Genomic DNA, 17083 nt, shown 5'->3' with positions numbered 1-17083 from the left:
ATTCTGCAAATTGGTTCTGCAAATGGAAGGGGGTGGTCGCGGCCTCTCGCAACTGGCAGTCGGTATGGGGGTTGTTCCTGCAGAGACTGTGTGTCAGGCAGCCGAATTGATTTGAGAGGATGAATCGTCCATGCCTGGAAGCTTCAGGGAATTCTGCCATGCCTGGGCACATGTGCATTTGCCTGAAGATGCATTGCTTGAATTGGGGGTGGGGGGGGGAGGAGTGTGCATGCAAGGCTCACCCTCCTCTAACATCTTTGCACTGATAAACACACATGTACACCCACCCACCCACATGTCAGTCACTGACTTCCCCCGTTTGCAGGCGGCTTCTAGAATCTGCCTGAATGCGAGTAGAACCACCCACACTGTAACAAGTCATTTAGCCCTAAGGCTAATCTCTCTGTAGCTGACAAAAACAGTCAGGCTGACAACGCTAAGCGGTCTGCGGTCTAGAGACCGATGATCTGAGCCCAGCTATGGCAACACAAATCTCAACAAGAGTTGTATTGGATCATATCAGCGGCCCCATTTCTCTATTGATTTTCCCCTAAATTGATTTTTGAATTCTGAATTTATTGTTATTCACATTTTATACCGTATTTTATGCTGTTTTTTGTTGCATCAATTAAGTGTTTTAAATTTATTGTTAGCCGCCCTGAGCCCGGTTTTCTGAACTGGGAAGGGCGGGGTATAAATAAAAATTTATTATTATTATTATCCCAGACCCTGCGGTCTCCACAAGGGGTCCGGACGGTGGCAACATGAGAACTGGCTTTTTCTGCGGTGGCTTCCCACTTATAGAATGCTCTGCCCCGGGAGGGTTGCCCGGTGCCATCATTACTGAGAATTAAGGGCCATTGCAGTGGGGGTAAGGGGCCCACCCTGAATCACACCAGCAGAGCTCAGGAGAACCCAGACGGCAGGCCCCCCCTCATTTCCTTCCTAGTGGTGAGAGACCAGCAGTGCCTCCTATGTGCCAAGACACTGCTGTAGAGGTGGCATGGGGGGTGCTGACAAGGAGGAGGCAGACCCAGCTTCCAACAAGCACATCACAGGTGTTGCTGCCATCGCGGCAGCAGCAGGAGACACGTTCCTTAGAGCCCGGATCTGCTGCCCCTGTGTATCCTGCCGCCCGAGGCAGTTGCCCTGCTTTGCCTCCTGCGTGGGCCGGCCCTACTTGTTTGCAGCAAATCTCTTCAGATCTCTGCACAGGCATGGCTGTAAGCGCTGTTGGAGGAGAAACAGCAGCGGTTTCCTTCAAAGCCGCTGTCTCACCTGGAACCCGCGTCTCCCGACAGGCAGCCGAGCGAGAGATGAAAGCCAGCACAAAGTGTTTAAATAGCTTTATTCATTAATTTACATAATGCATATATTTATATTTAATTCTTCTTCTTATACTCTGAGATCCATAATCAACTTCATTGCTCTTTAAAATATAAAATAGCCATTTTTCATCTTATTTGTTTTTGTTTTGCTTCTGAAAGAAAATCAGAAAACTGGTTCGAGTCCTGCCTTGTATAACAAGAAAACGTACGTCACATTTCCATCCCTTTCACCATTTGCCAAAGCGATTGTTTTTAAGTGTCTCTTTACAAGGAAAGAAAGACGGGGGGGGGGGGGAGGACGGAGCAAATGACAAAAGCCCGGCGGTGAGAGGCAGGGTGAAAGGTGGAACATTTGAGGAGATGGGGGGAGATGATGAGGGTGGAGGTCAAGATTACTTTCCCATCTTGCGTGGTGATGCTTCGACCTGATTTATGCTCTGAGAGCGCACCTTTTTCTTAATGTTCTTCTGCGGCTGAAATTCAGACCATGGTGATATCTTCCCCTCCAGGCCCTGACAGCTATGCTCTCCCTGCCACAGCACCATTCTCTCTGGCAAATAAATCCAGCCTAATCCCAGAGCTGGCTCATAGCTTTCCAATGCAAAAGTAGGTGCGTATAATAAACAGTAAACCTAGTTCCTAGTCTCTTTGCTTTGTATTTTTTTAGGCCTCTTCTGGAGAGCAGATTCCTATGTGCCTGTAGCCTGCTCCAGGCTTTCTACACCCGAGTCAAGTAAACAGGTGAAAGGGGAACAAATGTCCTACACAAACCCACCCCCTGCTGCTATTCCTGTTGAGCTCCCTGTGCATTTTGGAGCCCTCATCCTCGGGGGTTCATGCACAGAAGAGGCTCCCTGCTTCAGAAGTTTGCCCTCCGACCCTTGCAGTGTCTATGTGTGTGTGGAGCTAGCTTGCTTTTCTCCACTACCCCACTCGGCTGCAGAAAGCTTGTAGCGCCAACAACAGGAAGTTGAAGGGACTGACACTTCTATCAGTAATCTGTCGTGGAGAATTGGCACCGGGTACCATGCAACTTAGGGAGGTGGGTGGCGCTGTAGGTTAAACCACAGAGCCTAGGGCTTGCCAATCAGAAGGTCGGCGGTTTGAATTCCCGTGACAGGGTGAGCTCCCGTTGCTCGGTCCCTGCTCCTGCCAACCTAGCAGTTCTAAAGCACGTCAAAGTGCAAGTAGATAAATAGGTACCGCTCTGGCGGGAAGGTAAACGGCATTTCTGTGCGCTGCTCTGGTTTGCCAGAAGCGGCTTAGTCATGCTGGCCACATGACCCAGAAGCTGTCTGCGGACAAACGCCAGCTCCCTTGCCCAATAAAGCGAGATGAGCGCCGCAACCCCAGAGTCTGCGACTGGACCTAATGGTCAGGCGTCCCTTTACCCTTTTCCCCTTCAGCTTGGCAGGCCTTTCGTCTCCCAAGGTGCTACAACCTTTCAGCAGAGCCTCGAACCCCCACAGGAGTCACTACCCTCCTGGCCCTTGCTAGAGGTGAGAGGCAATATCCCTGACTATATGTGCATGTTCACTGACAAGATACGTCTGATGTTAAATCCAACACAGCAGAAATCGCCCCTGCTGCTAATCCTCACATTCTTTCTGCTTCTCTGAGTGAGTTGACAGGCACTACTGGGAGCTAATCGGGATCTTTCTGAAAACATAAATTTCTTGGAACAGCAGAGATTTCGGGATCTGGGTGGGATCACTGTGGCTCCACCGCAGCCTGCCCTACTCAATGAGTTCCCCAACATCAACCTACTCCCGTAGCATTTGACTCCAACAGGAAACAGCGATTCTTCTCCGACCTGACCTTGACTCAAAAGCAACAACTATCTCACATTCACTTGCATTTAAAGAAACGGACACTCTGGGCAGCTTCATTTCTGACCCGTGAGGACCATCAGTAGGTAGGTAACGTTCTCGGCTAAAGCTGCCCACGCCGCCTCTTTCTCTGTTGCTTCTCCCCACCCCTCAAAGGACCTGAAATTACGCTTGGATTCCCCAGTAGAAAGTTAAAACACCAAATTCCTGGCCAAGACCAAACCCTGCAGTGGCCTTGAGGTAGCTCCAGCAGCTTCCTGCTAGTTCAAGGAACACCTTTAAATTAAATATATATATGTATATATGTGAATGTGCCCAGCCAGTCCAATCTTTTTGACCTCCTGCAGAAAGTGTCCTATGCCATGATTCAATAATACAAAAGGGATCTTGGCTTTCACAACCCAAATCCGAGGCTCTGCTTTTCCAACTAGGATGGAGACCAGAGATGGATGGCAAGAGCAGCAGTGTGTTCAATGGGGCAGGGAGTCTTCGCCATTGACCCAAGGCAGCATCTTCATGGAGCTGAAAGCAAAGCTGTACACCGGTCCTCCAAGTGACTTCTTTTTGGGAAAGATGCCAGCCAGAAAGTTCCCTTCCCTCTGGAGCAGGGGAGATGGGAGCTCTTCTTTACGCAAGACCGCAAAAGCACAGGACTCCACGTCTGTTGAGATGTGCTCCAAAGGACTCCCCCTCTCCTCTGGCTGAAGTAACACCATGTCGCTGCGTAATCGGTTCCCCAGGATGAATTTCCCGCGGCTTCATGTTCCGGGAAGGGTGGATCGGAGGGGGGAGGGCGTCTCCTGCAGGTGCTCATTTTGGGGTTCGGCGGCTGCCGGAGCTCACAAAAGCTTTCCTTCATCATCCGGGACGTCAGCTGTGCGGAAGGGAACAAAGACAAGTTGTTAGCGTGGAAGAAAGGAGACACACAAGCTTTCAGAGCAAGGGAGACAGTTGGATGTGTATTAGCTCGGACCACTAACGGGAATATGTGAGGCCATAATCCAAGAGGCTGCAGAACTGGGCCAGAAGTAAGGGAGGGAAGACAGGTTCAGTTGTTTTCTATGGAAGTCTGCTGCATCAGGCAATTTGCTTACAGTGGTACCTCGGGTTAAGAACTTAATTTGTTCTGGAGGTCCGTTCTTAACCTGAAACTGTTCTTAACCTGAGGTAACCTGAGGTAAAGTGGTAACCTGAGGTACCAGTTTAGCTAATGGGGTCTCCCGCTGCCGCTGCACCGCGATTTCTGTTCTCATCCTGAAGCAAAGTTCTTAACCTGAGGTACTATTTCTGGGTTAGCGGAGTCTGTAACCTGAAGTGTCTGTAACTTGAGGTACTGATGTATTTGTAAAGACAGAAATACGTGAGGATGGTATGGGCCTGACTTCATTCCTGGTTTCGATGTAGGGTTTTAAAATTCCATGCTTGGGCAATTTTATCAACTCGGCCAACCCAAGACTTGCAAGTTACCTAAACAGGGTTTTATTCTCCTGTTCCTCCTGACGGCACACGGCTGTAAGTGGTGATAAGTCTTAGGCTTAATTTTCCTTTATAGCTGCTTCAGATACAAAGCAATTTTTTAGGACACGGATCTGTTCCGATCAGGCCCTTATTAAATACACTACAATGCCGTAGTATTAAGTTCTGCTGATCTAGTCTGTTCTTGCAAAATTAAAGAGTGAACATGGCATTTTCTTCTAGCAATGAGTGACAACCTGTAATTAAATTGTGACTCTCTCGATTTATTTGACAACAGTCACATCCTGTCTGTGCTGTGAGAGAGCTCAAGCTGGCAAACACTGGCATTCCCAGGTGGCCTTCCATCCAGGAACTGACTAGTCCCAGATCAGCTTAGCTTCAGTGAAGGGCCTACAATCTCCCCACAGCTATAGGTCATGTGATGCTCCCACTTATGTGCTGTTCCGGGGGAAATCGCCAAGCGGCTTTTTACATACAAACATATGCAATGGTTTGTTACATGCCCAAATACACAATGGTTTGCTGCATGCAAATATATGCAATGAAACTATTATTTAAGCAATACAGGTAAAGCCACATTTTGGGACTGGGATCAGCTAAAGGAAACAAGGGGCTCCCCCAGTTTTGGAACCCCAGAGTGGGAAAAGCCATTTTGGACTTGGAGGTGGGGATTTGGAGCAGGAAAATGGCAGGCTGGGGAAAAGTAAAAATGCCCGCTTCCACTTCTAGAGCCTAACTGCTCCCACTGAAGTGGCATTTTCTGCATTAAAAATGGAGGGGCTGCTGAGCTACTAATACACTTGAAAAGCCTGTTTGCCTAATAATGTACCTAAAGTGATTAAAAAAGACTAAAAGGACTGTCAAATGAATCCCTTGGTGTTCATACGATTAAATTTAATCACAACTGTAAGAGCTACTTAATAGGATTGTGCAAAGGCTCCTACTGGGATGGCCAGATTCCTTTTATGACTCCAGTAGATGCCCTGTGCAGCCTTCGGCTGCTTCCTTCTAGGAATGCTCTGTTCAATTTAAGAGTCACTGAGGGGAGCCTTGAAGTCCGTCTACTCAAACCCACTGCATTTCCAATGCATGGATAGAGGAGCAACTCAATTCAGCATACCTTTAAAGCCAAACATTTCCCATTTCTTCATTCTGAAAGGAATATGCACAAATCAAAGGAGCCAAGCCTTCAAAATTCGCACTCATCCGAATTTTTCAATGCCCTATAAAGCTTTACGGAAACAGACGCTTCCGCCTTGTGGTTTCACAGGCTTCCTGGCCGCAAGGAAGCCTTAGGCCAGAGGTTCTCAACCTGTGGGTCCCCAGATGTTGTTGGACTACAACTCCCATCATCCCTGAGCTCTGGCCTTGCTAGCTGGGGACCCATAGGTTCAGAAAGGCTCCCTTAGGCGATGTGCACATTAATGGCTTAAAACACTGCAAGATACACCCACCCACCCCCATCCATCCCCCCAACTGCCCTTCAAATCACGTTTGCATGTCATTGTACACATTTCTACGGTGGGATGTGTTTCTGTCAGTCACCTGAGAGGCAGCGTGGATATCTTCATATATGGCTTATGTTTTCAAATCAGATCGAAGCTGTTTTTAAGGTAAATGCCCCCAAATGCAATATTTCTCAAAAAAACAAAACAAAATACCCTACAAGATATCTGGATTGTGGCTAATGTTGTGCGCACATGGCTTCACAAACCAGGAGCAGGAGTACACTGGCTGCAGAGTAAATGGGGGTATCTACCCAGGCTGCAGGCATAGGCCTCTCTCTGCAGACAATCACAGAATCATGGAACTGTAGGGCTGGAAGGGACCCTGAGGGTCATCTAGTCCAACCCCCCGTAATGCAGGAATCACAGCTAGAGAATCAAGATGGCCATCCAACGTCTGTTTAAAAACCTCCTGTGAAGACGAGTCCACCACCTTTGAAGGTGGTGTGTTCCACTGTCAAACCGTTCTTACTGTCAGAAAGATCTTTTTTATGCCCAGAAGTGGAAAGAAGAGGACGTACCAACGAAAGAAGAATGGAAGACTAAGATGATAGACTATGCTGAAATGGCAAAACTTTCTGGGTAAGATCAGGAACCAAGATGAAGAAAAAATGTAATAATGAATGGGGATTTTTTAAATAGATTATTTTAAAGAGCACTGTAAAAATGTGGAAGCATTAGCAGGATTGTTGTAGCATTTATAAACTGAAGGTAGAATTATGATGTGAAAAATAATCTGAAATTAAGTGGAAATACTATTAGATGCATGGAAAATAAAGGGGGGGAATGGAAATTGGTGAGGGGGGTCAATCAATGCAAATTTGGATTTGATATGTAAGCTTATGAAAACTGTTATCAGAAAAAATGAAAATATTATAGATATAGATGGGGACGTGGGTGGCACTGTGGTCTAAACCACCAAGACTAGGGATTGCTGATCAGAAGGTCGGTGGTTCGAATCCCTGCGACGGGGTGAGCTCCCGTTGCTTGGTCCCTGCTCCTGCCAACCTAGCAGTTCAAAAGCACACAGTGCAAGTAGATAAATAGGTACCGTTCCAGCAGAAAGGTAAACGGCGTTTCCGTGTGCTGCTCTGGATCTCCAGAAGCGGCTTAGTCATGCTGGCCACATGACCTGGAAAAACTGTCTGCGGACAAACGTCAGCTCCCTCAGCTAGCAAAGCAAGATGAGCGCCGCAACCCCAGAGTCATCCGCGACTGGACTTAACTGTCAGGGGTCCTTTACCTTTTTTATAGATATAGATATAGATATAGATATAGATATAGATATAGATATAGATATAGATATAGATATAGATATAGATAGATATAGATATGAAAGTTCTTCTTTCTAAGGTTTTGTCAATCAATCAATTTTTATTAAGGCAAACAGCCAGCACATTCCTAAGGTTTTGTCAGAATCTCCTCGCTTGTATTTTGGATCCACTGGCTCAGGTCCTACCCTCTGCAGCAGCGGAAAACAAGCTTGCTCCATCTTCCATGTGACAGCCCTTCAGGTATTTGAAGATGCTCCCCTTCAACACATTTAGCTCCCCTTCAACACATCAGCCCAAAGGCCCAGCAACCACCTTCCAACCTGCACACACACACACACACACACACACACACACACGATGCACACATCTCTTTTGGTTTACTCACCGCCTTAGACTTTCACAGAGGCTGGAGGCATCATGAGTTGATTTACTCTGCAAAGCAAGAGGGGGAGGAAAGGTATCAGCAAGTTCCAAAAATAAAAAAAACAACACAGAAACTTTACAGACACAGACCCTGACATCGAGAGCAGCCGTCACTGGATGCTCAGCCAGCCAATGCTGAAGCCCATCCTGCTGGCTCACTTGTCATTTTTGGACAGGTGAGCCATTTGTGGAAGAGAAAAAGTAAACAGGCAAGCGGAAACGGCATCGCCCAGGTGCGCTGGGCATCCCTCCCACGGTGGCCATGCAAGAGTCGTGCTGCTCCCACACTGGGAACAGTCACAGACCCAGCAGCATAAACTCCCCAAAGGTTTCTGCAAGCGATGTCACCCCTTCTTTAGCTGGGGGAGATGGTTGTTTTTGTACAGTGCATGTTGACAAGCCATCTTTAGACGACTCCCTGACTGTCATCCATCCATCCCCTCTGGCAATACAACAACATCTGCCTATTTCCTGTCCTTTCCTCACTCCCCATTATCTGTTTGTGAGAAAGGATAACAAGCACAGCGTGCCAAGCAGGGGTCTCGGATTACTGGCACAAGATATTAGAGGCAGGGTTGTGTGTGTGTGTTTAATAAAATGGCTATAACACTTTTCTAAAATAAAGAGAGAACAGAAGAGAAAAATCAGACGACAGGCCAGCGTACAGGAATAGAAAACAGAAAACCAAACCAGCCGCTCAATAAAGTGAAAAAACAAGATGGCTTTGTATTAAAGTTAGAAAAAGCTAAAACAACAACAACCGCAAACTTCAAATTTTTAAAAAGAAGACCACCACACATTTGGCGCCCGGTCTAAAGCAATGCTGTCCTTGAGAAAGGCCTCCTTTGCCTAGGCTGCTTGAACGTGGGCACACAAAGCACAATTCCTGATGGCATTGCCCCTCAAGGGCTTGGGTGCTGTCAGGTGTTGGTGTGGTTGCTCGAGAGCAAACAGGCAAGACTCCGACCTGTCTTTTCCAGCTTTACTATTAGTCCAAAATATTTACGGTGAAGAACGTCGCAAGTTCATGTCTGGCTCAGTCGCTAGCAGAATCTGGGAGTGGCCGGTCCTTGTACCTCCCCCAGCATAACAGCCGTGTGACCCCCATCCTTCTCCTCCCCTCTCTGCGCCGAAACCTACTGCGCAGAGTGGGCACTGGCAAAGGGGGGCTCCCCCCCCGCTTTGCACAGGCTCCGTGTTGAGGATCTCCCTAGCATCTCCTGGTCCCTGCACCTCCTCCCCACTGGAGGCGGGGCTTTCCTCCTTGCCAGAGGAGGAACTGCTTTGCAAGATCTTCGGAGGTTCCCTATAACACAACTGCCCTTCCACCTCTTGCCTCTGAGCTGATGGCAGTTCCCTGACAGGTGCTCTAAGGGAGGGAAGCAGCACTGCTTGGAGAGGGGGCTTTGTGAGCTGTGGGGCCCCCATGGATGCTTCCCCTGGACACCCTTTGCAGCACAGACTGCAGTCGCTGCCTCCGTTATGAGAAGGGCTGGGGAGCCAGTGGCCCTCTAGGTGCTGCCAGACCACGACTCCCATCCTCCTTGTCCATAAGCCAGGCTGACTTGGGAAAACAGGAATTGGAAGTCCACAAATATCTGGAGGGTCACAGATTCCCCTGCCTGGCTGTAAAGGAACAATTTGAGGGCCATAAGGCCTGCCTTGTACTCGAGGTGAGCCTGATGAACACGCTCCAAATAATAATTATTATAATCATATTCCCAAGCTTGGAAATATTGCCTGCTGCTCTTGTCACCCCAAGAGTGCCTGCTTACCCACCAATGGTTCAGGCTTTCTGGGTTGGAACAGGGCTGTAGTGTCTCAGGCCATATCTCTGCCTTATAGGGAACCTCAGGCTCAGGGGCAAAATATGGCCCCCAGACCCCTCTGACCGGCCCTTGGGAACTCTTGTCAGATGCTTCTGCATGGTCAAATGTCACCAGGCTTCTCGGTTGCCTGGATGAAGGATGCAGAGATGTGCTCTGCCTTTTTCGTGGTCCTAATGAGCACAGCCTCCAGTACAAAGAGTCACACCTGTTGCCACACCCACCAGTAGTGTGCCATCCCCAAGTTTTTTTTTAAAAGCCCATTCCCATTATAGAATTAGAACTTCATTGAAAGCAGCTCGGATTGGTTACCTGAGAGCCCTACTATAGCTCCACGTGGGATGCCTTATTTAAGTCGCTTTGAGTTCAATTTAAAAAGCGACAAATAAGTGCAGTAAATAACTAAAAACAAACCTGTTCCAACCTACTGGGGACAGATCTCCTTTATAAATAGCCCTCCCAAACAAATCTATTTTTCTTGAGATTGCAGATCTTTTTGTTCATTAAAGAGGAAGAGGCAGCGACATCCTTTTCTGCTATTTTCTGAAAGGAAATAAGCTGCCATTGTTTTCTTTTTTTAAAAAAAAAGTAGCACAAAAGTTGAGAAAAATGAGATCTTGGAATTCGGAAAAGCTCTTTGTCCGCTGTAACCTTCTGCAGGGCTTTTTTGTTTTGTTTTGCTTTTGGAAAACATCCCTGTCCTGTTGCCTGCTCCACCTTCTCACTCACTATAATATAGCTTGCTGCTTGCAGGAATCCGCAGTGTTTAGTCCAGGACGGACTAAAACTCATTCCACAACCTTTGCGAACTTCTACAATTAAGGAGGGTTTGCAGCAGCTGCTATTTTATTCTCGCCTACCTGCTCCAAAATGAGTCATTCAATTATTTCTAAAGGTATTTTTAAAAGGGATCTAATTTGATGCCCGGAAAGCTTTCCTGGAGAACCCTCAGGGCGTCTTCGTGCTTCTATGCCCCTTCTACTGGAAAACCACTTGTTTCAGCGGGACGCTGCAATTTCCCCATATGTCACCAGCCTGCATTTTGACCCTTCCACGTGTCCCCTCCTACCATTGTCTTACTTTCTACGGCACTGGGAAGAAAGCCAAAAGCAGCATCAGGTTCATTGTAGGAACTTCAGGTGAGCCCTGGCCCAGGGATGGGATGCGTAAACCTTTCAACTGCAGTTTTGCTTCTCCACGCTTCCACACCTCTTTGCCATTTTTAAAAGTCCTCAGGAAAATTCACCAGCATTTTAGTGCAAATTTCTCCCATGCACATTTTTGTACTCAATTCTGCCAAATATAGAAATTTTTGTCATGCATTTTCCTGCAACATAATGCATTTTGTGCATTACTTCCACTCATACATGCATTTTAAAACGCACACTTATGTGCATGCGTTTTTTAAATGCGTTTTTTAAAAAAACAGGATTAATTTAGGGCTGGGGAATCTGTGGCACGCCACAAGTTTTTGGACTCCAATTCCCATCAGCCACAGCAGCAAGGCTAATGGTCAGGGATGATGGGCTTTGGAGTCCAGCATCATTGGAAGGCTACCCCTCATCTCCCCAATGAATCTGCTAAACGTTACAGCCCAAGAAAAGTGAAATTTGACCATTGAGTAGGTTTGGGAAAAGGCCTGGGCTGAGTGAGCTAAAAATATTCCATCTAGTTACATATTGCTTGATAAGCAATGACAGTGACTCCAAGCCTTTAAGGGAGCTGGCTGTGCTTTAGGAACCAAAGGCCGGTTTGCTCAAAGGAAAAGTCACAACCGATTAGGCCACTTGAAAACGTTAGTGCAAGAATGAGAGAGGATGCTGTTCCTGAACAGATCTGGGAGACTCGTGTGTTGAAGGCCAGCCAGGGGATTGGACATATTGATGGAGGATAAGAGGGCCTCACCAGCAGTCATCTGTTACGAAGGGATAGACAGAATGGTGTGGCCGCACCCTTGACTTTATGGAGTTTTTTTTTATTTCAAGTCAACTTACAAAGCATAGGTTATTAAATTGGCTTGTGCACAGTTAAGATTAACCACAGTTTAGCATTCAGATGCAACACTAAACTGGAGTCAATCAAAAACGGAAGTGAGAGCTTCCCAACTCATGGCCATGCTGGAGGAGTCAAGGGGAGCACATGAGTCCAAGACTTGCCTTGGCTCATTCTAAATAACTGGTTGTGTTTGAGTGCTACACTAAACAACAGTTCATCACATCATCCCGATGTGGCCAGCTACTCAGCCCTGATTTGTCTCTTTCTGCCATTGCTATCTCCAATGCTTCTCTCAAGGTTTTTACCTTCCTGGCCTGTTTTGCTTCAACAATTTGAAGGGGAGAAGTATTCAGTTTCCAGAGGAAAACTCGGGAGGATAAAAGCCAGCATTAAAAAAGAGAAGAAAATCAATAGCATTCCCTTGTCTCTTCCCCAGGCAACAAAGCGTCAAGGGCTCTTCATTAAGCAACCAAGTGTTGAGACAGAGATAAAACTCCAAAAGACAAAACTGCCCTACACTTTCAGCAATTAGGACTGAAACTGAAAGCTTGCCATTCTCCTCCTTGTAACGGCGGATTTGCACACGGGCAACCTATATACCAGGTGCCTGCAAGAAAGTTGTTCTACTCCAATTCCCATCAGCCTAATCCAGCAGGGCTAAAGTCATAGTCCGAGGCTAGATAGCTCAGTCGGTAGAGCATGAGACTCTTAATCTGAGGGCTGTGGGTTCAAGCCCCACGTTGGATGAAGAAATTCCAGCATAACAGCTTTCAACAAGCAGAGAGTTGCCATTTTGCATGGAGGAGCAGTCCATACCATGAACCCCTTCTGACCTGTAGTGGCACAATGCGAGGCACAACTCAAAGAGAACTAGCCCCTAGAGTCCGAAACCATCAATGGCTACCCCAGTCCTGTGATAAGCCCTTCTCACCTTGCACAGCCTAACCGGTTGCAAAACAAAGATCTCCCACCTCCAAATCATCTGCCCTAATCATTTTTAAAGGATGTACTAGTCATCGCTCCTCCACACTTGTAAAAGCTGCTAAAAGCCTGCCAATATTTCTGTCACACAGGAATATTTGCAAACACACTGAGAGGGGGGAAATGTCAAGATTGTGTGTGTGTGCGCTTGCAACTGCTTTTGAAGCTGTTGTGCCACATTTTGGTACATCGCAAATATAAAATATTCGGCAGTTTACTTTCCTGGGTGACACCAGATTAAATGCAATGAACTCGGGAACTGGGGCAAATCAGCCTGTTGTCTGAGCTTGAAATGGACCCTCGTCTCCTGATATCTGTGAAAATGAGTGTTGCATACAGTACATAACCCACAAATGGTTGGGGGTCGCTGGCATAGAACATCTCAAGGCAACTTTAAACAGCTCTGATCATAGCTGGACATTTTAAGCATTTGCCCCAGGTATGTTCCACAGAGCTACAAGCCATCTCTATGCTTCATTTACATACATCAATACTTAAAAAACCCCAACACTTCAGGACTTTTGAAATACCACTTCGAAACTTAAAAGACCGTTTTGATACCACTTGTCCTTGTTTTAATGGCAGCTGGAAGCAGTGGCGTAGCGTGGGTTATCAGCACCCGGGGCAAGGCAAGTAATTTGCGCCCCCTAACCCATGGATTTGCGCCCCCTAACCCGTGGATTTGCGCCCCCTAACCCGTGGATTTCCCTAACCCCCAGATGTTGCGCCCGGTGCGGCCGGCCCCCCCTGCACCCCCCACGCTACGCCACTGGCTGGAAGACCTTTAGTTGATCAGGCTGCTTAACAAAGATTTCAAACTTTCTGCTTTATGTGTGATTTTTATACTGAATTTGTCTACATTCTTCTGTGTTGCACTTTTATTTCTGCTTTAAACCTAACTGCTGTATAACAACTAATACCAGTGTACTGGAAGAAGCAAAGATCACCAGTGCTGAAGCAATGATTCTTCAACATCAGCTTCATTGGACTGGTCATGTTGTGTGGATGCCTGCTTATCGCCTTCCAAAGCAACTACTCTATTCCGAACTTAAAAATGGAAAGCATAATGCTGATGGCCAACAAAAGAAGTTTAAAGACTGTCTCAAGGCAAATCTAAAAAATGTAGTATAAACACTGACAATTGGGAAACGCTTGCGAGAGCTCCAATCGGAGAACAGCCTTTACCAAAGGTGTCATGGGCTTTGAAGACACTCGAACCCAGGACTCAAGGGAGATACGTGCTAAGAGGAAGGCACGCTTGGCAAATCCACACCGTGATCAACTCCCGCCCAGAAACCAATGTCCCCACTGTGGAAGGATGTGTGGATCCAGAATTGGCCTCCACAGTCACTTACGGACTCATTGTTAAAACCGTGTTTATGGAAGACAATCTTACTCAGCTACAAGTGATCACCAAAGATGAAGCAGCAGTACAGCAGCAGCTGTATAATGTTTAGGGAACTTACATTATGAAGGCGCAGGCAAATGCAAGTAACACCTTAACCTCTCTATAATTGGAAGCATGTGAGAGAGAGAAAGAGAAACAGAAAGACAGGGAGAGCATCTATCTTTTCATCCACTTGTCAAGCGCTCTTCTTATAACTGTGATTATAGGGCAGTCAAGAGGTCTTAAGGGACACTCCATCTTAACCCTAGGATTTTGAAACAAGCAGCCTTTCAAGCCCCAACCTGTGCAGGCCAGCATGCGCTCAGAATGCGATACCCAGATTAATTCGTTAGCGAAGCCTGAGACCTTCGACCCCTTGTGTCCCGGCCTCGCTTATGATAAATGGGTTTAATCGAAAGCTTATGCGCTGGAACCTATGATCAACGAATAGGTCCGCAAACCACTTACATGCAGCGTTTTTCCAGGCCTGCCATTGGTGGGATAAATCAGGGTCTTGCTCTGAATCCAATTGGGGAATACACATATCGACAAATGATTCTGATTTCCAGGTAGGATTTTAGACACAGAGGGGGCTTTCTGGAAGGTATCCGCTGCTACTGGCTACACTTCTCTCTCTTTTTTGCTTACTGTACTTTTCCATGTATAACACACCCCCATGTATATTTTTGGGGACTCAAAATTAAGAAAATTGGGGGGATTGCCCTGAGTTATTGAGCTTTTTTTGGGGGGGGGGGAATTGCCTGGCCAATTCTGCCAGTAGCACACATTGCAGAAGCCAACAATAGTCAGCCCCCTCGCCACCAGCCGCCGCCAATCACCCGTCCAATTGACGCAACAACAGCCAATCAACAGCAGCTCTCGCCACAGCCACCAATCACCAGAACAATCGCCACAAACAACCTCCTACTTGCGGCAACAACCAATCACCTGTCCCCACTCTGAACTGCCCATGTATAAGACGACCCCAAATTTTTAAACATTATTTTAACACCAAAAAGCCTCGTTTTACACACGAAAAAAAAAGAATGGTACCTGGAGACAATTCTTATCAGATTTACGGGTGAAGTAAAATATCTGCTTTTAGACATGTGAAGAAGATGCATCTTATAAGAGAGCTCAAATCGACAACAGCAAGCATAAAAGGAGGTTCTTCGTAAACAGAAAAATTGCAGCCCCTCCGGCACCTTCTCTGTGACTGGCTGGGAGGCCAGAGTCCCAGTTTGTAAGTCAATCAAACGGTGCAAAGAAGGACCTGACCATTGTTCTGAGAAAAAGAGAGACTGGAAAGAAGCATGTAAGTCAAAATAATTATAGCAAGTACTGGTAACAAGAGGAATCTGCGTCAGCATCTTTTTGGTGACGCAGTTCTCCAACCAGGCAACGTTTAAAAAATGCACATATTAGCGGAAAGTGTGCATAAAAATGAAAGTATTGGTGAAAACAATATAGAAAAATAACTTACAAAAATGCTATTTTGCACTTGCAAAAATATGTACAGTACATTAGTCCAAACTATACACAAAAATGTGCTTATTAGGAGAATCACACAAAATGCTATGGTTTTTTATGAGAATTTTTTTTTAAGTATCACAAATTGCTGCAGAAATGTGGTGGACTGAACTAATTATTGGAAAAATGAAAAACAGAGAGAAGCAAAATGGACGGATCCTTCCACCCCTAATGCAGGGAGATTGTCTGCTGAATAATACCTCCTAGCACAGTCAGAATGGAAAGAGGAAGGATGTCAGAAGGGAGACAGAAAATAAAAATAGACAGGTTGGTACCAGACTCTCTCTCAAGAGAGAAAGCACAGAGGGCAGAGTTTGGATGCCTCTGGTTTTCAGAAACAAAATCAGCCGGAACACTCCTCAGAAGACTCAGCCTGGACTAGATAGCACTGAGGATATACCTGGCTGAGATCAAGGAAGGAATCTACCACATATCTGCCCATTGCCAGGAAGGGGATGGAGAATGTGATCACAGGGACATAAGAAGATCCTGCTGGATGAGCCCATCTAACCCAACATCTTGTTTTCACAGAGGCAAACCAGATGTCTACAAGAAACTGGCAAAAAGGAGGTTCTTAGGTTGTGGGGGGGAATCAAAACTTCTGAGTTCAGAATCAAGCATGCAGACTGGTCAGGCAAAGGAGGAATGCCAGAGATTTTATCTGCTTGCATAATTTCAGTTTGATATTTGAGCTCCTTGAAGGCGAAGTGGTAAACACAAAACACCCCCTTTTTGGACCCTGTAACCAGCAGTGACGTCAAGAAATCCTTGGCAAACGCCAATTCCTGACTGCAGAGGCAGCCAGAAAGGCATTTGGCAGTGACCTCTGTGAGTTACATTTTAGGGTTACAGTTCTCTGATTCAGGCGCCCGCAAAAAAGGACTCTTCAAGGAATCATTGGAAGCTGGCCACAAGCCCCCCCCCCCCCGCAACTTACTAACACATGCTGCGCTCTTTAAATCTCATAAAGAGATTGTCAGGGACGCAGCGGGAGCGCAGGGAGGGGAGGAGATGGAGAGCGAGGGGGAGCAATCCGAGGGCAGCGTAGGAGAAGAGGACAGTAGCCCGAGAGATTCCATGAGCCTCTCCAGCGAATCGGAAGATTCACAGAAGGGGGCGCCGATGGCCAGGGCAAGGGGGGCCCCAAGGGGGACACCCCAGAAGCAAGGGGCCAGCGGGGACTCCCAGAGCAGCAGTTGGAAATCAGGGCCAGCTTCCCCACCAGAGCATAGTGGGGGGGAAGGGTCCCAGGTATCAGGGCCAGCGTATTCACCACCAGCGAGAGAAGATGAGTCAGGGTTGACCACGCCTCCGTCGGAGAGCGAGGGAACGGTCGAGAGGAAGGTTACCGGCTGGGCGCGCGCGCCAAGTTCAAATGTACAGGCGAGCGGCACAGCAGGTAGCCCGGATAGGGAACCAGGTCCTAAAGCCCGCCGGAAGGAGGGGCAAGAATCAGGGGGGTCAGCGTCAGAAGAGTCCAGAAAGGATGAAACCCCAGCGGGCAGGAGGGCCCAGAGGAGGAAGGAGCT

At 47.1% G+C, this 17083-nt stretch overlaps 1 protein-coding gene across 2 annotated transcripts in view; it reads right to left on the bottom strand.

The window, feature by feature from the left end:
- Positions 1-1331: 1331 nt before the first annotated feature.
- Positions 1332-17083, bottom strand: part of SPNS2 (SPNS lysolipid transporter 2, sphingosine-1-phosphate) — a gene marked incomplete at its 5' end in the record, with an annotated part of 104527 nt that continues 88775 nt past the window's right edge. For both annotated transcript variants that reach the window (XR_014151832.1, XM_081843531.1), the window contains 2 exons: positions 1332-4031; positions 7798-7844. Coding sequence is in view for 1 of the 2 variants with exons in the window: in XM_081843531.1 (XP_081699657.1) it covers positions 7802-7844 (43 nt within the window). The remainder of the gene's footprint in view (positions 4032-7797; positions 7845-17083) is intronic.

The sequence above is a fragment of the Podarcis erhardii genome, assembly GCF_964252035.2.
Source record: "Podarcis erhardii genome assembly, chromosome: 16".
NCBI classification, from domain to species: domain Eukaryota; kingdom Metazoa; phylum Chordata; class Lepidosauria; order Squamata; family Lacertidae; genus Podarcis; species Podarcis erhardii.
This window is presented reverse-complemented; position numbering and strand designations above follow the sequence as displayed.